Raw genomic sequence first — 22,863 nt, 5'->3', positions numbered from 1 at the left:
CCACAGAGAATAAGTGTATGTGTGAACACGGAGCTGTAAGCAAGCATGTGTCAGTGTCATCTCTGAGTTTTGGGGAGGCCCTTGCAGACGAGGAAGGAAGAAGGAAGGGTTGGAAAATGAGAAAGAGCCGAGTGTTATCCCTGGTACTCATTCTGCTACGTTATCTTGTTTTTAAATTTGATTTATTTTTTAATTTAAGTTTTTTGTTTCCATTTACGTTTATTGCTAGTAAATGAAATCACAAATCATTTTAAACTTAATTCATGTCCCAGATTTTTTTATTATTGAGTTTCAAGCCATATTTTATACCCTTTTTGTGGAACGTGTCTTCAACAGTGTGATGCCATTGGAGAACCATAAAGTTCCACAAAGAGCTTTTCTTTTTGTCCATCCATCCATCCATCTATTTCTTTAAAAATAAAGGTTCCAATTAGAACCAAAAAGGGTTCCACAAAGAATGATTTACAATTCCAGCATAATGGATGTGGCATTTTCAGTGAAAACGTGAAATTTAACTTCATATATAAAGTACTCATTACCAGTATATAATTTTTTTTTTTTATGTATAATCATAAACCCCTGCAGATAGAGTCCAGACATCAGAAAAGTTTCAGTCTGGACACATTTTTTCCAGTTTAGATCGGGAAATGAGCTTGCGTTACGGATGTGGCAGGTTTTTGGGAGACCACACACTTTGAAAAAACTCTGTGAATTGAAATGCACAATCCAGAAATAATAATAGCCACTGAATTTAGAAGGGTTGGCACTCCTAAAAACATGTAACATTTATTTTTTATTCACTGTGGTTTTCACATAAATGAGGAAAAATCCAGCGTTACAGATGTGATATCCCTTCATTACGGACGTGACAGTAGTGAAAGCAGCACTTACATCAGGGGGGAAACCATTAAAAACACTTTGAAATCTGCAGAATTTGACCTCTGAGATATATTATATTATGTTATAATACCGATTAAGGCTGCATGATGAATTGAAATAAGATTGAAATCACAATTTTTCCATGGTATGGTTGACATTTTCCCAGAATTGCCCAGTTATTAAGAAAACCATCTCAATTACTGGTGCATTAAAGAACACAGAAACAATCCTCTGATCTGAAGAATTGTTTTATTCTCCAAAGAGCCATATAGTCAAACAAAGGACCATGTGTGGACGGGGAAGAGAATGAGGATTGGAAAATGAGAAAGAAAAGAGCAGAGTGGAGTTTAACAGCGAGTTTGGCTAGATGGACAGATAAATGGCTCAGGAAATCCATTTGAGCCATTTATCTGTCCATCTTTGTTGAGCTGTGGAGAGCAAATCTGTATATGTTCACACATACATACACAGTTCAGAGGGGATTAGGAGCATGCAAGATTGTTCACAGATACCTATATACAGTTACAGTATGTATACACTGTAAACATCCATCCACAAAAACAAACACACGTTGATCTGTGTCAATGAAATGTTAATGATTTACATCTAATACTTGCAGTCTTAAAAACCATGAAAAGGGTACGAACTGGTGTCCCATTACTTTTTAAAAGGGGTCATATTATATATTTTGTTATCATTAATATCCGTCCACCAAAACCATCATCATTTTTTTTTTTCATGTCAATTTCACCCTCTCTCTGAGCCTCAAAATTAAATGATCTGTTTTTGGCTGATGGTGGCCTTTAAGAAATGTTCCCTTCACATGTAAAACGAGCAACAGCAATGATCTGGACCTTGTTGAAATAAAATTTTAGCTGCTCGTTCTAATGTTGCGATCCTAAAGAAGGATAGGCAGACCTGTAGGAGCTGCATCCAGCCAGAAACAGCACAAGATCTGACAAACTTTTCAACATATTATTGTTAGTTTTTTGGTGTTTAGAAAAAAAGTAAGAACCAAATAGTTTATACAAATTGATGCCATATGAGAACATGGAGAGCTTTTATTTTCTACTTCTTTAAAAAAAAACATCTATGTACTATGTGCATTGAAGAACACAGAAACCAATATGCTGATCTGAAGAATCTATAATGTAGCATAATGTACTTTCTTTAAAGAACCATATAGGCAACTAACTGTAAGAACCCTAGAAAATAGAAAAAAAAGGCTCTGAACTCAATGTGCAACAAAGAATGATTGAAGAACCTTTATTGTATTTAATCCAGCATTTTCCTGTGGCAAGAGGCCATTGCATTCTGAATGGAGAGGCATGAAAAACAAAACACACTACTGAAATATAAGATTCAAGTCACAGCCAATCCCATCTTTCCATTAGCCCGACACAGACAGGCCATTAAAAAATGTCAATACCGCAGCAGACAGTCAGCCCCTGTGCCCCTCGACCTCATGGTGAGGTCATCCATACTGGATGGAGGTAGTGTAGACCATCAACCAGAGGGTGAAAGATTTCAGTTAAGGGCTAATGTGGCAGGGAGAGTCACCAAACCGCTAGGGTGTGGGTTATGACTTGGTTCCAGTCCTGATCTGCCAGCACAGTCATGCCCCTGAGGAGGGCACTTAACTACATCACTGCTCTGAGGGCACAGGATGGTGGCTTTTCATCCTGGACTAAATCCAAACTCACAATGTTCACCCTCTATGGTTCTCGGCCAAATCTGGTTCTCTGGGAGAACTTTAGGATAATCGAAACACATATTTCCATTTAGCCTTCGTTGACGATCCCTACTGAGTTTCTGTTGTACATGAACATGGCAGATACTGTTATCCAAAGCAACTTACAGTGCCTTCAATGTATACATTTTATCAGCATGTGTGTTTCCTGGATATCGAACCGATGACCTTGGTGTTACTAGTACTATGCTCTACCAGTTCAGCTCGAGAAAGTTATAAATTAAGGCCAGATCACATGCTGGTCCCACATTCACAGTTCCATGAAATACTGTTTAAACAATTCTTTAATATTATAATATTTGATCAAAATGTGAATGAATACACTTATCCAAGTTTAATTTCATGATTTTCAGTTAGCAATGCAAAGGTCAAGGCTTCAATTCCTAGAGAATGCACAAACTGATGAAATGTAAATGTAAATCTTAAATGCACTGTAAACCACTTTGAAAATGTACATTTTAGCAATGTAATTCCTTTTTAATTTTATGAAATATATTTAAATCTTTCTGGTCAACCCAGTACTACTGACCTTTTAATGAAGAAGATATATTAATTACCATATTGATAATTATTATTGGCCTGTTTCACTTGTATCACAGAAGAGAACAGGAAATTATGGAGAGGTAGGCGAGAAACAGGATTGAGATATGTCATGAGCCAGATTCAAACCCGTCTTTGTCCCCATGAGCGCCAGACCCCAACATGCCAAGAATATACGCTAATTGCTAAGCCACAGTTTCGTTTGAATATTGATGTTAAAGTACATGAAATCAAAATTCACCCTTTTTACTTTCTTAATGCATACTCCTCGTCTTATTATAAACGATTCATCAGTGCATGTTGTTCCTAAGGAAAAACATTTTTTGTGATGTGTCTTTGTAATCTTTAATCAAAGTGAAATGGCTCTGAAATGGCTTTCCTTTTTGGCTGAGGTCACTTAGGCCACACAATAGTCAAACAGCTATTTAGGCAACTTTATTTTACTTGACTTAACCCAACATTTGGAAATGTCTGTCACTTCATTACATGAAAGTAAATGTTGATTTGCAGTCAGGCAGTCTCATTTTCTGCACTGAAGCCTGCAGCAAGCCGTAAGTGAAGAAGATTTCACAAGTTCACAAGGTCATAAGACCCGAACAGGTATTGAGCCACGGTAACCCCACTTTACTGCCTTGCCGTATTACGCCTAAATTGGCGGCTGCCTTCTAAGTAAGCATTCTAACTCAAATGGAACATCAAAGTTGACTGATTTGGAATGCTCTATAACGATTCAGTGCATCACACAAATGGTGCTCCTTACGTGAAATTCACAATTGGTTTCAATAGTTTAACGTTAGCATGTTGCTAAGCTAACAATGCAATACTTTAAAGGGATAGTTTATACAAAGATAAACTATGTTAGGCAGTATGTTAGACTCATTCACTTTCATTGCACCTTCTTTTCATACAGTTAAAGTGAATGATGACAGAGGCTGACGTTCTGCATAACATCTCCTTTTGTGTGCCATGGAAGAAAGAAAGTCATATAGGTTTGGAACAACATGAGGGTTGAGTAAATTACAGAATTTTCATCTCTGGGTGAAAGATCCACTTAATAAGCATAAAAATACATATATTTAGTAAGCATTTTTAGTTATGCTTTTCAGTATAGAATGAAATACTTTCCTCTAGTTTTGTCCGTCATCTTTTCACTGAGCTTGTTGCCAAAGGAGGTACCTTAGTAGGCAGCATACAGTAGCATGTTGCTGCCTACCTTATGGAACAGCCTATGATGCCTTAAAATGCTTCCTACGTAGGCAGTCCACAAGCTTTTGGAGCAGAGCTAGTAAAGCCTAGCACACGACTCAAGCTCATCTCCTTTGATGTTTTGAGTTGGCGACTTGTCTGCGACTAGAAGTCTCAGATCCCACGTCAATGGTCGTGTAGTGTGCGCACTCCTGCGACTCGCCCTGACAAGTCACAGATGCTTTGACGGATTGCAAACCTGCTTGAAATCTGGCCAACAACGAGACCGACAATGGGCAACAGCCAATGAAATACAGAGAAAGTGCAAGAGGAAAGCAGTTAGACAATAAAATAAAACAAAACATCTTCCTACCTGGTCTCTCATCATTATCTTCAGCTGTTTCTCTTACTTTTTCTTTTCTGTGCTAAACGGCGCAGTAAACGGGCATAAGCCTTTCTTTCATGTTAGCTGACATTATCACAAAGATCTGTGCACGAGTTTGTGAAAGATTTTCATTATCGTAATTTTAAGTTGTGTTTTGGGCAAACCGTTTGAAACGGGACGACGCTAAAGACAGCTGTAATGGGATCCAAAACATTTTGAGATTTGTCCACTTCAAACACATAATCAAACACACACAGCAGCGAAGCACCGCCTGATAAAACTAGAGTTTGCAATTTGCCTGTTACATGCGGATTTAAAGGAAATAACCACATGTTCGGAAGACTTTAAAATCAGAAATCAGAGATTCTCCCCAAACACAAGTGGTGTAACAGTGATGTGTCTCGCTTGTACACTTGTGAACGGATCACCCAAAACTCATCTCAATACCAAGTGTACACAGGGTCTCAGTCGGGGACGAATAGTTGTGTAGCTGATACACCCAGTCTGCGATCAGTAGTGTTGAGTGCGTATGGCTTAATGCAAAACTAAGTTCCCCACTACACCATGTTTCAGAGGCTCATTAGTTGAGCATGAAGCCTTTGCTTAGTACCGTCTTAAATCCACAAGACCCCACAAGGGGGTTGGAAGCAAGACAACTAATAAAATCTTGTATCCAGAGGGAGTGTTAACTATAATGAGCGCCAGCACAAATGGGCGAATTTACCCAGACTCTGAAATGAATACAACTTAAAGAAGAGGAATAAAAGAATTCAAATGAATTTGACAAGGCAAAATGAAAAAGATAATATCTGAGAAATTGTGAATTATTTCACGCCCAGGGAACAGATGGCTGGGGTAATAGGTATTTGGTTAAAAAAAAACAAAAAAAACCTTTCATACCTCTAGAGGATGAAAGAGAATTTGCGAAACTGCAGTAGCTAGATAAGTGAACAACCTACTCCCTATTAGAAGTAAAAAGATTATGATGCAGGCCTACAATATAAAAAAGACAAAGAAAGTGTAAGAAAAAACAGATGGAAAAGAGCAGATTTAACTTTTTCTTCCTCAAGCATTTACAAGTTTTTCCCATTTTCACTACAAATACAGATAAAAAATTTGTTTTGCTAGAGAGATTCTGGAACAATGTTTTGAAATGGCTCAGCGTGCTTATGTCTAAATTGCAGAGCTGCTCTATTGACCAGTCGGGCACGGCATGAAGCCATGGCAGCCAAATAAAAAGTTCTGAGCAAATGACTGCACAAGATAATTGAGGCCTATCAGTCCTCTGTGTGCCATTAAAAAATAACATTCTCGCTGAGAGAAGCAGCAAGAAAAATTTGTGTTAAAAGAAAGGCAGAGAAAGAAAGGGCAGACCTACATTCCACGAGAAAATAATTTCTGAAGAGCACTTATTATTATTTAAATAGCATCCATAGTTTTCCCTTGTTTACTGTGAAAATAAGGTGAGACAGCTAGACTTCCAAGGAATCCTTATTAAACAACTCATCATCTCTGGTATGTCAGTGGCACAATGTTTATACCTAGGCTTACCAAGAGTAGCTGCCATATTTAATTAAATAACAAAAATTAAGCTGTGAGGGACAGAAATTTAGTTTGTTCTGTATGTCGTACTGTTATTCCTAGGTGTTAAACTTTCAAATGGAAAAACTTTGAAAATACATAGGACTGTACTTCCTCAATGCTTTTTTTATTACATACAGTATATATACTGTATATATGCACCATGGTATATGGCGGATAATATTTGGACACTTAAACCACGTGTAAAGATGGAAGCATAGAAGGAATTCAGGTAAATTTTGTCTGTTATACAGTATATCTGAACAATACAGAGAAGGACGGGTGGGAAGACAGTACAATGCTTGTAATATTTCGATAATGATGCCAATTACTACAAATATCTCTGAATGAGAATAAGATGGGAAGATCACAGCTTTTTCTATTTAATGGCAAACATTGATTGATGTACATTCCCAAATGTCCTAATCAAACAATAATACAGAGCAATATTAAAGACACGTACAACCCTGGGGGGCCTGAGTAGCTCAGCGAGTATTGACGCTGATTACCACACCTGGAGTCACGAGTTCGAATCTAGGGCGAGCTGAGTGACTCCAGCCAGGTCTCCTAAGCAACCAAATTGGCCTGGTTGCTAGGGAGGGTAGAGTCACATGGGGTAACCTCCTCGTGGTCGCTATAATGTGGTTCTCGCTCTCTGTGGGGCATGTGATGAGATGTGCGTGGATGCGGCGGAGAATAGCGTGGGCCTCCACACACGCTATGTCTCCGCGGTAACATGCTCAACAAGCCATGTGATAAGATGTGCGGATTGACGGTCTCAGACGTGGAGGCAACTGAGATTCGTCCTCCGCCACCTGGATTGAGGCGAGTCACTCCGCCACCACGAGGACCTACAGCACATTGGGTATTGGGCATTCCAAATTGGGGAGAAAAGGGGAGGAAAAAAAAAAAAGACTTGTACAACCCTGTCAGCATGTTTGGGAATCTAAGTGACTGTGCAAGTTTCACACACAAGCCGACCCTGTGGGTGCTTATGTCCTTGTGCAGGAAAGGAATGAGAAAGCTTGACATTGGAGGTGGTGACAGATCATTGGCAGAGTTTTGTCAAGGCGACAGATGTGAGTGCCTGAAGTAGGCCCTCAAGGATGGGGGGGGCACGCCCTGTCTCGCTGGCTTAATGAGTACGTGGCCATGATGGGCTGCGGGTTTGTCAAAAGCCATTAACAAGTAGTGGATAACAAGAAAGAGCTGAGACTCCAGTGTGTACATCCTGGTGGAGGTAACCTGTGCAGACCCATGGGCACAGTTCGGGTATTTTATAGTATCTATTTAATGATTGGTTTTTTTTTTGTTGCTTTTTTTATATAATACGCGTACAATATTTATAATTATTTATACTATGAAATTTCTAAAACATTATTTATTTTTGTAAAAAACATTTTTTTTTTTACAAAAGTGATTTATAAAACAGGAGGGCCGTGTTCGAAGCTGTTGTAAAATGACTGTAGAGCACAACAGTGCCTGCCTACTTTTTCCAGTCCTCTTGGTTTTGTAAGTGTTCTTCCCATTCAGTTTTCCATAGGGATTTCATAGAGTTCTAAGCCATGAACAAAACCACCCAGCTCTGAGGTAAATCACATCATTACAAACTTTGATTTAAAACAAAAGAAAAAGACAAAAGGTCTTTAATGACTGAGGGTACTACAATCCCAATGAGGCACTGCGAATGATATAATCAAATTTAAAAATTATGGAAAACTATAAAACTATTGATTCAAAGTTGTTGATTGTAAGTATAGAAATATATTTAGAGTACATTACAAAAATATTCAGATTAGGGCTGTCAGTCTATGAATTTTTAATCAAATGTGTTACATGGTATGCTGATTAATTAATTGAATTAATTGCAATTGATCACATATGTAAATACTTGCTGAGAAAGCCCCTCAAAGAACAATAATTCAGTATATAATGATAAAATAATTATAAATAGCTATAATTATAAATTATATATATATATATATATATATATATATATATATATATATATATATATATATGAAGATTTCGCTTACTGCCCCCTGGAGAAAACAGGTGGTACTACAAGCTTGAATTGCTCCGTTGGTAAAAATATTCCTTATTACAGTCCGGGGACATGATTAATTGCGATACATTTTTTAACATGTTATTTTTTATATAATTAATTCAGTTAATTTATTAACTGAATTAACGCGTTAAATTGACAGCCCTAATTCATTTCAGATATACACTGGCAGCCAAAATTTTGGAATAATATACAGATTTTGCTCTTATGGAAAGAAATTGGTACTTTTATTCACCAAAGTGGCATTCAACTTATCACAATGTATAGTCAGGACATTAATAACATGAAAAATTACTATTACTATTTGAAACTACTTCAAAGAGTTCTCATCTAAAAATCCTCCACATGCAGCAATGACAGCTTTGCAGATCCTTGGCATTCTAGCTGTCAGTTTGTCCAGATACTCAAGTGACATTTCACCCCACACTTCCTGTAGCACTTGCCATAGATGTGGCTGTCTTGTCGGGCACTTCTCACGCACCTTACAGTCCAGCTGATCCCACAAAAGCTCAGTGGAGTTAAGATCCATAACACTCTTTTCCAATTATCTGTTGTCCAATGTCTGTGTTTCTTTGCCCACTCTAACATTTTCTTTTTGTTTTTCTGTTTCAAAAGTGTCTTTTTCTTTGCAATTCTTCCCATAAGGCCTGCACCCCTGAGTCTTCTCTTTACTGTTGTACATGAAACTGGTGTTGAGCGGGTAGAATTCAATGAAGCTGTCAGCTGAGGACATGTGAGGCATCTATTTCTCAAACTCAAACTGTGGGCAAAGAAACACAGACATTGGATAACAGATAATTGGAAAAGAGTGTTATGGATCTTAACCCCATTGAGCTTTTGTGGGATCAGCTAGACTGTAAGGTGCGTGAGAAGTGCCGGACAAGACAGCCACATCTATGGCAAGTGCTACAGGAAGTGTGGGGTGAAATGTCACCTGAGTATCTGGACAAACTGACAGCTAGAATGCCAAGGATCTGCAAAGCTGTTATTGCTGCACGTGGAGGATTTTTAGATGAGAACTCTTTGAAGTAGTTTAAGAAGTTCTGAAAAAATTTTTTTCAAATTGTAATAGTAATTTTTCATGTTATTAATGTCCTGACTATACATTGTGATCAGTTGAATGCCACTTTGGTGAATAAAAGTACCAATTTCTTTCCATAAGAGCAAAATCTGTACATTATTCCAAACTTTTGGCCGCCAGTGTATATATTACAATGTATAATAAAATAACATTCTAATATTTTTATATTTTCATATAACTCTTAATATTGTTATTGCCTTGCAGTTTTTATGAAAACAAACAAAAGGATTTATGTCAAAATAATTTAGAACACTTCAAGTTCAATATAACTCAAAGAGAAACAAATGAAATATACACAACTAATGTCTACCCATCATAACTATGGGATTCAATTGTTTTGTGTCACCACTCAACTTTTACCAGTATGATGAAGGTGTCTATCTGACCTCTGACAGAGCACATTTCACCACAGACCCTGTTGACTGTATGTGACCTGCTTTTGGGATGTGTGCTTGAGGAGTGAACTTCAGTTCAGCAGTCTGTCATGCTATTGCTGCCATTCAGAAATCATACAAATACCCTAGTTCAATTCTGTCCTACTCAGGCGGGGGTCAAAATGTGACTTCAGTTACAGACCTGATGTGTAAGCTGTGTATTTTCATTCAGCTGCATCATAAAAGCCCCTGCAAGGCAGTGCTACATATTGCACCCTTAAATGGACTGCACACCCAAAAATGAAAATTTTCATAAATCATGATTTATGCATCCTCATGTTCCAAAAACCTGTATGACTTTCTTTCTTCCTTCAAACACATAAGGAGATTTTAGGCAGAATGTTAAGGACTGACAGCCTCAGTCACCATTCACTTTCATTGTATGCAATTAAGATGCAATGAAAGTGTATGGTAACCTAACATCTCCTTCTGTGTTTAACTGAAGAATGAAAGTCATATAGGTTTGAAACAACATGAGGATAAGTACATGATGATTAAAAGAAAAAAAAACTATCCCTTTAAAAAGAACATTTGCAGAAAATATGAGGTCAACAAACACACGCTAGACAAAAGAATTAGAAATCCACCAGGTTTTAATTACAACCAGAATACAAAAATAATGTGACAGGACAAAATTGGGGCTTGGTATATACACTGTTTTTTCTGCCTCCAAATAAACACACCATACATGTTAGAGTTTGTTACCTTAAATGTGTGGAAAAACTTTATATAGATAAACCATATATTGTACACAACAAAAACAAAAAAGCAGCAAGCAAAACGCAAAACAACTGAATGTTGTGGAGGTAATTCAGGGTGCACATCAATTAGTAATGCGTTTGCTAGTTCTCTTATTTATTAATAGTATTCACAAGAAGCTGATGAGAGGGAAGAGTGCATAAAAATACCATGTGTGGAATCGCAATTTTGCCTAATGGCTCTTTGTTGCTTTGGGACTAGAGGCAGATGTAAACTGGGAATCCCATAACCCATTTCTGCTTTCAAAAAATATAAGTAGTGGTTGCGGACAGGCTAATGTGTAATGGCATCTCAGAAACATTGGTTTTTAACCCGGCAGTGTTTCGCCCGTTGAGGCACGATTTTCAGAGAGGATTAGTTGCCCAGCGGTTCCTTCTTCATGTAGAATCTTTCAGGGTTATAAAGACCCCATGACCAGTGAGGAATGAAGAAATCTTGTCTTGTAAGAAATAGGATGATACTGTTGTACATCAGTGTAATAGGTACTCAAGTCACTTTTAACTGTGGAGATCAAATCCTTGGCATCCACAGTGTGTGCAGGGTTGCATTAAGGGTGTATCTCACAAAAATATGGTCCACATTTCACCCCTAAATGAAACGATTAAAATGAAAAATTGTATTTTGCATGAAGAAAATAAAGCCCATTTTAGAACCATTATGATTTTTTTAATGGCATTTTTACCCCAAAGTCTCATTACTGTAATGTGTCCAGATGTTTTACTTTGTAATTGCCATTATTATGAGATTTTATCTCATTCTCAATATAAAATAATGTCACAAAGCAAAACATCTTAATTGCCCCTAAAATAGGCCTTATTTTCTTTAAGAAAAATATAATTTCTAATTTCTTTTTTTTGGGGGGGGGGGATGAAATATGACATATTCTGAACAGCTTTCTTGAAATTCAGAAATGTGTGTTACAGTCAAATGTGTGTTTTTGTTTAGTGTTGATGACATGTTGAGGGGTGGGAGTGTGTCAGTGCATAAACTTTGTGCGAATTTTAATCTGTAATGTACTTTCATTACAGGCCGTGTGTCAGTTCCTAACTAGTGTGCGTCTGATAGGCTACATCTGCTAAATTCGCAGTACTCCCACCCGACTGAAGAAAATCACTTGCGTAAAGGCAGCTGAGGTTATTTTAGACTACTCTGGGCTAGTATACTACATCTGCACTTATATTTGTTGTTGGTCATATTCAACCACTACATCTGTTATTATACAGTACCGATAAATATCTTTTTTTTTCATACTGGATTTTTTGGATGATAAATACATACAGCACATACATATACAGTATATATATATATATATATATATATGTATGTATGTATCAAACACGGGACATGTCACGTTAAGATACACACCATCAACACCTAGTTATTATTAGCAATAATGAAATAAACAGTTAAACAAACGAAACAGTATTTTTGGGGGGTGGGGGATTTTTTCCCCTTTTTCTCCCAATTTGGAATGCCCAATTCCCAATGTGCTTTTAAGTTCTCATGGTTGCGTAGTGATTCGCCTCAGTCCGGGTGGCGGACTACGAATCCCAGTTGCTTCCGCATCTGAGATCGTCAACCCGCGCATCTTATCATGCGCCACGGAGACATAGCACGTGTGGAGGCTTCATGCCATCCACCGCAGCAACCACGCTCAACTCACCACACGCCCCACTGAGAACGAACCACATTATAGTGACCACGAGGAGTTTACCCCATGTGACTCTACCCTCCCTAGCAACTGGGCCAATTTGGTTGCTTAGAAGACCTGGCTGGAGTCACTCAGCACGCCCTGGGATTTGAACTAGTGAACTCCAGGGGTGGTAGCCAGTGTCTTTACCACTGAGCTATCCAGACCCCCCAAATGAAAGAGTATTAATCGTTCTCACACATTTTTATAGAAAGACTTATAGTAGTACAGCAGTTATATGATGTGATATTAAACTGTGGACATTTTGTTTTGAATGGCATTATTTACATACAGAAACAAGACATGAGCCATGATTGGCTCTCTAGGTTTGACTCTAGGCAACAGTGTTCTGTTCGAGTGTTCTTAATAAACAGAAGCTCTGTTCCAATACCAAGTGAGCCTACATAGGCAGCTAGCTTCTGAGGCAGCATCCCAGCTGAAATTGAACCATTTTAACCATTTTTAGTACGCTCTGCAAAGGTAGCAACTCACAAATAGCATTTCTAGTATAGTAGCGCACAGGAGACTACAATTAATTCCAAAAGAGTTTGAGTATGTTGCTAAGCTAAATGTGTGATACTTGAATAAGCATACAAATACACTACACACAAATTCTGAATAAAATAGTACTTTTTGTAAATAGACTGAACTATTTTCATCGATACTTCACAGTACTAAAAAAGAATATTTACAAACAACATTTCTCTTGACTCATCCACCATCTTGGTTTTTTTGGTTTTTGACTGAGCTCGGTGTAGTGCTGTCTAGGTAGGTAGCTCACTAGGGTTTGGACACAGATATAGTATTACAACTTGACAACATAACATTTGGAGTGAATAACAAGTTAAAATCAGCAAAGGAAGTCATCCACAGTTTATAATGTCTTGCACCTTAATACAGAGCAATTAAGGAACATCGTGCTGGGCAATTTGCCATTGCTTAAGCAATTGTGTTTTTCCTCTCTCCTTAATATTGTTTATGTATTTTACGTTTGATTGCAATTTTTAAGTCTGGCAGTAATTTATAAAATATAGGAACACATCCCAGAAGGCACTTAGATCAACTCTTGAGAGTTATCAAAATAAACGTTTTTATAATATTGTGCACATATGGGTACAATAGATGGGATCTTTAATCACCAAACATTACTTGGTAACTGGTATACTGATGGTTAATTATTGTGTAGCCTTGGGATTGTGCGAATGATAACATTGTATCAACATTGTTATCCTTAACATTCAGAAAAATTCAACAAAAGTTCCAAAGTTGCAACTGAATGTTAATACTAAGAATTGTGAAATTTCGATTTGGCAACATTGCTCTTTCAGTGTCTCTAAAAGCATTTCAAAATCAAATGTTCACAACCTTCACCTTAGTATAGCCATAACCCAAATAAAAATACACCACAGATACACCGCAGGCCTTGCTGAATGCAAGAGTCTTTATGCCGCTGATTCAAACTAAAATGTTTGTTGAAGTTAAAACATTTGCATCTGCAAACAACACACTATTCATTTATGCAGTAAGTCCCCCTTTTTCTCTCTCCAAATCTTGGCTTTGTTGTCGGCATTATCTTGAGCATTTCAAGGCCTGAGGAGCTCTTGGAAAGTAGCTTTCTCATCCTTATTTTTTAGCTCAGTGATGCAACTTATTAGCGAGGGGGAAAAATGAACAGCCTTGCAATTCTGTAGCGTGGGTGAACATCTCTGTTGGCTATAGTAACTACCGCCTTTCCAGTCACCGGGTCCAGATAGTATAATCTCCAAATTACTCATTGTATATCTTCTCTGCTGGATGCAGAATACTGTCTGGGTAGTATCGCATTGGAGTGTGTGTTGCAGCGCGAGGATTCTTTGTCATTATCAGCCTAACCTTCCTCCACTGAAGGCTCGACGCTGTGAAACCAAGGATGAATGACTAAAGTAATTCAAAGCATTGCTAAAGCACCCATACAAGCTGCATGATATTATGCAAAACATGCGCTCAATGAGCACAGCAGACAAATGGATGCACATTTGGAATGCACTCACATTTTGTAAGGTTACACACACATAGTTTATAACTGTAAACATCAACAAACTTTCTGAAATGCCATTTTGGTAAAAGTTGGCTTATGTGCAAGGCTTCAAAACAAACTGCTGAACAGTTCTAGAGGACTACGGTTTGTAAAGCGAGTGGCCTAATCTTGCAGCCGAACATATGGTAAGTGCGGTCTGCCCCTTAACCTTTTTTCACAGCTGGCAGCTATTCAAAACTGTGGACTCTGTTGAACCTTGGCAGCATATGCTGCCTGGCTAAATGCTCCCCGCCACAGTCCATCCGCAGTCCGCAGTCGAATAATCTCTCTCTCAAAAGCACGTCAGTCGCCTTCGCCACCAAGCAGCAATTCCTTTCAATCAGCTTAATCTGTTTCTAGTGAAGATGTCAAAGGATTCCTGCTTTTCCCAAAACAGTTAGGTTCATCCCACGTACTTCGACAAGTTTCTGTTGGAAAGCAGTGAGGGCTTTTAGCGAGGGTTGAAGTCATGCTGTGGGTGTTTTGTTTGCTCATACGAGCAGCCTCTCTCTGCAATTTTAGCTGTTTTATTATATGGTTTTGATGTAACTGGATTAATCAGGAAAAGGATGCTTAGCGCATAAGCTTAGGATGCACACGTCAGGCGCACAACACTTTTTCCGCCTTCTGAATTAAATATCGTCCAGAACACACTGTTCTGCAGAGGCTGACAGGAGAGTACAGGGAGGGAAAAACATTATTACACCTCAGTTTAGAACTCCTGAAGTCATTCAGAAAATTCCTTCACTGTATCAAGACAATTAATGAACGAGAGCTTAAAAATGGATTGCGTTTGGAGGGGAGAAAGTTAAAAGTGTTGATTGAAGGTCTTCACAGCCGGAGATGATCAGCACCACATTGAACAACCCAGATGCTGAAATAATCAGTGCACTGTCTGCTTTTTTAGCTAACAAAAAATCCAGCTGTTTTCAAAGACAATGTTCCCAGCAAATCGACAGGAAACTATTTAGAACAGTCTTGGCTTCTGGGTCATAGTTGTTTGGTGAATTGTTGAGCCACTTGGAACATCCATATGGATGACATAATCAGCGTGACATAGTATTGAGAACACTCTATGGATAATCACGAGGCTTTCTAGCCACTTCAAAAGGGCTTACTTAAGTTTTGTGCTCAATGCAGTGACGGAACCACAGAAAGCTGAATTCCTGCAAGAATGGGCATTAACAAGAGGTTACAGTTACACAACAATCACAATCTCTCACAATTTATACTTGCGGTCTTTTGTGTCACTTCTTTCCTAAACTACCCATTGTGAGGTGAGCAGCATTAACAATACATAAAGTAATGATTTTGAGTGCTTTTGTCCACAGAAGTAGCACAAACCACCCTGGTTCCACTGCTCTAATCTTTTTAGATGGCATGTTTCCTCAGAACATTAATCTCTGTCTCTTTGTTTAAAAGGTCAAGTTTAGGTCAAGTAAATATCAGTCAGCCGTATTATATTTATATCAGCCTTCATCACTCGCTGTTTGTCTCCTTTAGACATAAATGGCAGTCCGAGAGATAATGGACCCATCTCGCTGGGACTCCATGTCGTCGTCAAGGTAAGGTGCGCACTCGTCCTCGTGTCGATGTATTTGATAGCTGGGTGGCAGTCCGCCAAAACGATCATAACTCTCGTCCTCTTCTTCTTCCTCTATGCTGTCGTTGAAGGCATCAAACTTCCTGCGCTCTGCCTCATTTAGCTCACTGCTCAGCAGGATGTCATGGGCAGTTGGTGTGCTGGTGGTCAAGTGTGGGAATTCACTGCATTTTTCCGTCAGGGTTCCTGGCTCACTCTCACGGTATGTGTAGATTGGTCCATTGTTGTTGGCCCCTGTGCCATTCTTGCTTGTCTTCTTGCCTCCAAAAAGACGGGGTTTGTTGCCATAACCTCCCTGCTCGCTGTCGCCTGAATACCCTTGCTGTCGGCGATGACTGCGCATCACCAACACGGTCACCAATGCACTGACCAATACGAGGGCCAAGAGGATGCCCAGAATGCCACCCGCCACAATGCCTGCACTGGAAGGGTCTTCTGTTGATTCTGTAGAGGAGGGGAGGGGCATAAAGGAGGAATAGTCAGAATTGGACTTTTGGGGCAATTAGTTGCATTCTTGATCCCCGGTATTTGCATTCATACTCAAGAGTTTCTTGGTGAGATGGAAGTTGGTGGAAGGCCTTTGGGTAGCTATCCTTCACCTTTGGTAGTGGTGTACTCTGTGGTTCTGTTTAGACTGTGAAAAGGTTTTTTTGGTTGCCCCCAAGTTCCCAGCTACAAGTCCTATGGTGTGAGCCAAGTTTGCCGGATCCTCTCTCGGTTTCGGATTAAGAAAACAACACAAAAGGTCCTTTCCTTACACTTGGGAGCTGACCAGGTGAAATTACAACACGGTATAATGGACACAAAGAAAAGAGTAAGAGAGAAATACACAGAGATGGAGTAGGGAGGTAAAGATTATGACTGTCACAGTATGGTCATGCAAAGAGAAAGAGTTGTAAGTTATACCAGGAATCCATTACAATGCTTGATGTTCCCACTCCTCTGACTAATGCCAGCTAACTGTTTAGAACTATGTGCATTCCAATCAAATACCAGGAGCATGTCCAACTCACAAACACTAAGTGAACACCTGCTTTAGGAAGGATTAACCCCATTTCATGCTGCAACCCATAGGGTCTGCATGGAATTCACTGCACAGTACACAGACAGTGATATCTATATGGACGTCAACAGTAAAGTCGAGAAGAATAATTAGAGTTACTGTTTGATTTAATGATACGATTTCTGACCAAGCTGGTGTTTGCAATTTAAAAGTAATATTGCTTTCCAAAAGTCCACAGCATTGATTTTGGCTACATCACCATATTGCTCAGCTCAATATTTTAATCATGCTGCTCCTACAGCAACAATATTAACTGTGTTCATGCAGAACAACAACAGACTTTTGAAAAAGTGCATGAGTTTGGGCTTTTGTAAGAAGCTACAATGGATTATAAAAACATCTAGTCCACTGATTTAAATAACAGGAATTTAGCATTTTCTGAAAAACACGGGTGGTGCTACCCATGTAAAACTCATTGCCAGGATGCAAGGGTTTTGCTGTGTGGTTTCTAAGGTGTTCTGAATGGTTTTTAGTGTGCTGCTAAGCAGTTGCTAGGTTGTTGAGTGGTTACTTATGAAGTCAAAAGAGCCACCCCTAAAACTCTGATATTCTGGTCCTAGTTATAACTCCGGTCCCTCCTTAAGTCTCTGAGGTTTCTTCACCTGTCATACATCAGGCAAACATTTGAAGTATAATGGCTAAGAAAAGTAAAAGCACACCTCTCCTCAAGAAAACACACAGTTTGAGGTATCATTTCATCATGTCTGTAACCCAAACATGGTGGGAAGATTTATGTACCAAAGTTTAATACTAAGGGTTTTGGGATTTTTAACAAGCCCCTTTAAAATAAAAAAAGCCTTAGCAAGCACCGCTAATGAAATCATTTTATTTTACTCAAGTAGAAGATCTTCTTAAGTTCACAGTATAGCTACACAGAACAGAAAACCCCAAAAGCCCCTTTATGCACACTTGTGCAACTCTTTCATTTTTTTAAATTTAAATAATACGTCTGTGTTTGCAATTTAAAAGTAACATTGTGTGACGAGGAGGAGGGCGTGGCCGAGCTGTGATGGAGCACAGCCGGCACTGAATCAGCTGATCAGTGGGAGAGCGAGATAAAGGGCAGCTGGAGACGCCAGTTTCGGGAGAGAGAGAGAAACGGACGCAGCCGCGTTGCATGTGTGTCCTTATGTTTATGTTTGTTTTATGTTGAGTTTCTGATTAAATTTTACGTTGACTGTTCAGCCGGTTCCCGCCTCCACCTTGCCCATCCTTATACTGTTACACATTGCTTTCCATAAGTCCACTGTATTGATTTTGGTAACATCCCTCAACACAGCTCAATATATTAATAATGCTTCTCCTAAAGCTACCAATATAAACTCATGTTCATGTAGAAAAAAAACAGAATTATGAAAAAGTGCATGAGTTTGGGGTTTTGTAAGAAGCTAAAATAGATTAAAAAAAAAAATAATCCATTGATTTAAATATGATTTTAGCATTTACTGAAGAAAATATATGTGGTTTCCATAATATAAGTTTCCCATCCAAAACCCACTTCTAGGTTGCTACGGTGTTGTAATGTGGATTCTAAGCTGTTTAAGGTCAAAGGTCTGAGTTTTTTTTTTTTGACCTGTTGCCAAGCAGTTGCTATGGTGTTTAACAGTTGCTTACTAACTCAAGTCAAAAGAGCCCACCCCTAAATCTCTATGATATTCTGGTCCCTAGATATGACTCCGGTTGCTCCTTATGCTCTGAAAATTCTTCTCACATTTTATTGTCCATCGGGCGAAAATCTCAAGTCAGAGTACTTAGAAAAGTAATAGCAGACCTCTCCTCAACAAGACGCACAATTTTGAGGCATCACATTATCATCTTTGTAGCACAAACAGTGTGGGATGAATTATGTACGAAGGTTTAATACTTTTGACACTTAGAGGTTACTTAGAGGTTTTGAAAAACCTTTTCTGAAGCTTTCTGGTTTGTTTAACTCAAATAGAAAATCTTCTAAAGTTCACAGTGTTGCTACCCAGTACGGAAAGGCCAAAAAGCCCTCAGCACACGTACTCATTAAGCTCCTCTGCTCTTATCCTTTGCTCTCGGCCAAGCAATCACCATTTCCAATCTCCCCCGTTACCATGACAATTTGAGTCATTATGGATTCAGGCTACTAGAGACAAGACAAGAGGCTTTGCCTAAAACCACTTTTTTTTTCGTACTTGCAAGGAAAAGTTCACCCAAAAATGACAATTCTCAGTCACCATTCAGTTTCTTTGTATGGCAAAAAGATGCAATGGAACTAAATGGTGACCAGGGTTAGGAACAGAGAACCAATTCTTGTTAAGAATCTGCTCCATTTTATTAAAATATCGGACCAAATGAATTTTAGGACTTTCAGTTCTGTTAACGTTTTTCGCACATGAAATCTTCCGTCAATGCAGACAGAACACCACACTAAAATACTCTGAATCTAAATCGAGAACATACAGTGCAACGAGTGTTGATATCCAAACAGAATACTCTTATGAGCCGGTTGTTTTGAACCTAAAGCATGACACAAACAGCGCAACCAGTGTTAACAATGTGTAGTTAAAGACACACATTAGGGGGCCTGGGTAGCTCAGTGAGTATTGACGCTGGCTACCACAGTAGTTAGAATCCAGGGTGTGCTGAGTGACTCCAGCCAGGTCTCCTAAGCAACCAAATTGGCCCGGTTGCTAGGGAGGGTAGAGTCACATGGGGTAACCTCCTCGTGGTCACGATTAGTGGTTCTCGCTCTCAGTGGTGTGCTTGGTAAGTTGTGCGTGGATCGCAGAGAATAGCATGAGCCTCCACATGCGGAGTCTCTGTGGTGTCATGCACACCAAGCCACGTGATAAGATGCACGGATTGACGGTCTCAGAAGCGGAGACAACTGAGACCTGTCCCCCACCACCCGGATTGAGGTGAGTAACCACGCCACCATGAGGACCTGCTAAGTAGTGTGAATTGGGCATTCCAAATTGGGAGAAAAAAGGGGATAAAAATAAATAAATTAATTAATTAATCAATACAATAATTACTTCTTGTAAAAAAAACTTTTACAAGAATCTTATCTGTTAAAATATAAAATGATCTTACCATTTGGTAACAGACTGCTGAGGGCCATAAATCCAATAAGAATTGCATTTCTTGTTTCCAAATATTTCTTTTTCAAAAGTACTAAACTTATCGCTAATGGAACGATTAGGGAACCAGAATCGTTAATAGAAATTGGAAACAGAATTGTTTAATTCCTTACAGTTTCCATCCTTAATGATGACTAAAGGTGGTCGCACACCAGACAAGAAGCACCACGCAGTGTCGTGTTGCGGCTAATCGACATCTTTTGATAATGATTTGGGTCGAATTTAATGGAAAATATGCGAGTTGTGTTACGTGGCGCGGCAGAAATTTGAGCAGTCTCCGGAGTCGTAGCTGGGCGCCGCCGACAGACGCCGATCGGAGGTGTCGGTGTGCGTACTTTCATTTAAACAATTGTTTCGAATTTTAGAATGCGCCATGTCGTCCGGTGTGCGACTCCCACTTCATTGTGTTCCACGGAATAAGAAAAAAAGTATTCGATTGGAACAACACGAGAGAGAGTAAATGACAACAGAATTTTTACTTTTGGGTAAACTATCCCTTTAAGACTTCCTTTCACATTGCGGTCTACAAAACTAGTGAAGAACTTTTCCTAAAAGAAAGAACAGTACTGAAGAAAATATTTATGTGAATATGTATACATTAAATATCTTCCCACACAACTTGGAAACAATCCCTGCAATATTACAAGCATACACAATCTCCCCCTCTCCCACACACCTTTTTTGAAGCCTTAGTTTTTTCTTTCGCTTCTCCGGTGGTTTATTTTATACCCGTCTCAAGAGACAGAGAAACAGAGAGGTGCTAAAAGAGCCCTTTGTTAAAACAGCACTCCCCACTACAACTTTCATTTTGTCGTCTTTCTCTCTGCCCATCGCATTAAAGTCTCAACTGAACACACCAAGAAGAAAGAAAAATCACAAATCTTTGTAATATCTCAGTTGTTTCTCCTATTCTCAGTAATGAGACTACATGTTGAGCAAATGGACACTTTAGCTTAAGTATCCTGCTTCTCAGATTTTTCTCCCGAGATAAAAACTCCAGTAATGTCTTCTGTAGCTTCAGAATAGATCTCAACAAGTGTGCTCAGATAACCAAGAAACCAAAATCTTCACTCAAAAGTCAGAAGTTCAATTTAAGCTATTCTATAAGCTATGCTATGTATATTTATTTTATAGCTCTATATTGTTACTGTATGTCAATAATTGTCTCTTTGTGTCTATTTGTATTTCTTCTATGGAATTTTATGGACACTAAATTGACACTTAAGCAGTACAGAACTGAGGACTCCATGTGTCTCCCGAGATATGAAAGAGCAACTAAAATGTTTCTCTGGGCAGGCCTGTGACAGTAGGTAGACAAACACAGAACTACACAACCAGCTAACATCAACAATCTCTCTTAACCTCATTCTCTCTGACACTATCTATGCCAGATGCCACAGCTCAGGATACATTATTCAATGGGCTGGCAGACAGTATACGTGAACCCTATGGCCGACATCCAACTCTGAAACTGTGAGACAAAAGACAGGTGGGTTGAGCTGAGATACAGCACTGCTTCATGTTTCTGACTAAGACTGAACAACTGGCTTATGTTACATCTTGACCGCTCCTGGTCTTTGGTAAAACTGCATTGATATTCTCACCACAAAAATATATATTTTTATTTACATTATTCACATTCATAATTTAGGGGAACAAAAATTGATTGAGCAACTTTTCTGAGAAAAGGCAAAATGTACCTTGGTCAATGTACAATCAATAATTTCTATATCACCAAATTTCAAACTCAGAATATAACTGTTCAAAGTACCGAAGTCCAATGCAAAAGATTACAAAACACACTGCACAGCTACCTACCAGCTGGCTACCATTACACATTGACCATTCGTCATTGATAACCAATCGCAATACAGCAACTTTAAATATGTGGATATGACATTTCAGTCTGTTCATCACACAAAGATATCATATGTATTAAGAAGACTTGGAATATCACGCATAAGTCCTATGGACTACTTTAATGAAACGTTTAACGTTACGTGTTTTTTCTTCATTTCAGAGTTTGACAGCCCAGGTCCCCTTTCACTTTCATTACATAGAAATGTGTGGCCAATACATTCTTCAACATTTCTCATTTTGTCTTTCATGGACTAAAGCCATACATGTTTGGAACGACATGAGGGTAAGTAATTATGACAATACTTTTCGCTTTTGGGTGACCTTGTTTAAGGTCTTGGCCAATTTCAACTCTAGTACTCAAATGTAATTTAAGATACCCCCTGATTTGAACTGTAATACATTTAAGGCATTTGGCCAGCGGAAAGCAGCAACATTTGGGGAAGTCTTGCCAGGTGACCAGAGTTCGCCCATCGATCTACTGCAGGGCCAATAAACCATTAAGCAACTGAATTTACAAGCACAAGTGTTCTTTATGAGTGTTACTGAAAAATGTTGCGCTCCTACAACTCACATAAGAGTGAGCCTTAGAGAATTGTGGAAGATGTTAAAGGTCATTATTGTCTAAGAATGTTGAAGGGCTTGCGGACAAAGCACCTCTCCAGCTCTCCTGACCTTTAGCATGTCCGCCAAGCTCCTCAAGTGCCATTAATGCAGCACATTATTATTCCGATGCACTCCATTAATGGCATGCTACAAAACCGTTCGACATTTAAGTCCATATTTCCATTTTCCTGCGCACATATAGCTAGAATCTGTTGCTTGGTA

The 22,863-nt window shown here is 38.9% G+C and overlaps 1 protein-coding gene across 2 annotated transcripts in view; it reads right to left on the bottom strand.

Annotated features, from left to right (window-relative positions):
- Window positions 1–22,863, bottom strand: part of LOC127425046 (nectin-2-like) — a 193,885-nt gene that overhangs the window by 77,266 nt on the left and 93,756 nt on the right. The window contains exon 7 of one of the 2 annotated variants that reach the window (XM_051670666.1): window positions 10,489–16,452. The exons of the other annotated variant lie outside the window; for it this stretch is intronic. Within the exon in view, the coding sequence (XP_051526626.1) occupies window positions 15,905–16,452 (548 nt within the window). The 3' untranslated portion in view covers window positions 10,489–15,904. Of the gene's footprint in view, window positions 1–10,488; window positions 16,453–22,863 lie in introns of those variants that run through there. 2 annotated transcript variants of the gene reach the window in all.

This window comes from Myxocyprinus asiaticus, chromosome 34, assembly GCF_019703515.2.
Source record: "Myxocyprinus asiaticus isolate MX2 ecotype Aquarium Trade chromosome 34, UBuf_Myxa_2, whole genome shotgun sequence".
In the NCBI taxonomy this organism is placed as follows: domain Eukaryota; kingdom Metazoa; phylum Chordata; class Actinopteri; order Cypriniformes; family Catostomidae; genus Myxocyprinus; species Myxocyprinus asiaticus.
Note: the sequence above shows the minus strand (reverse complement) of the source record. Positions and strands in the feature narration are given on the sequence as shown.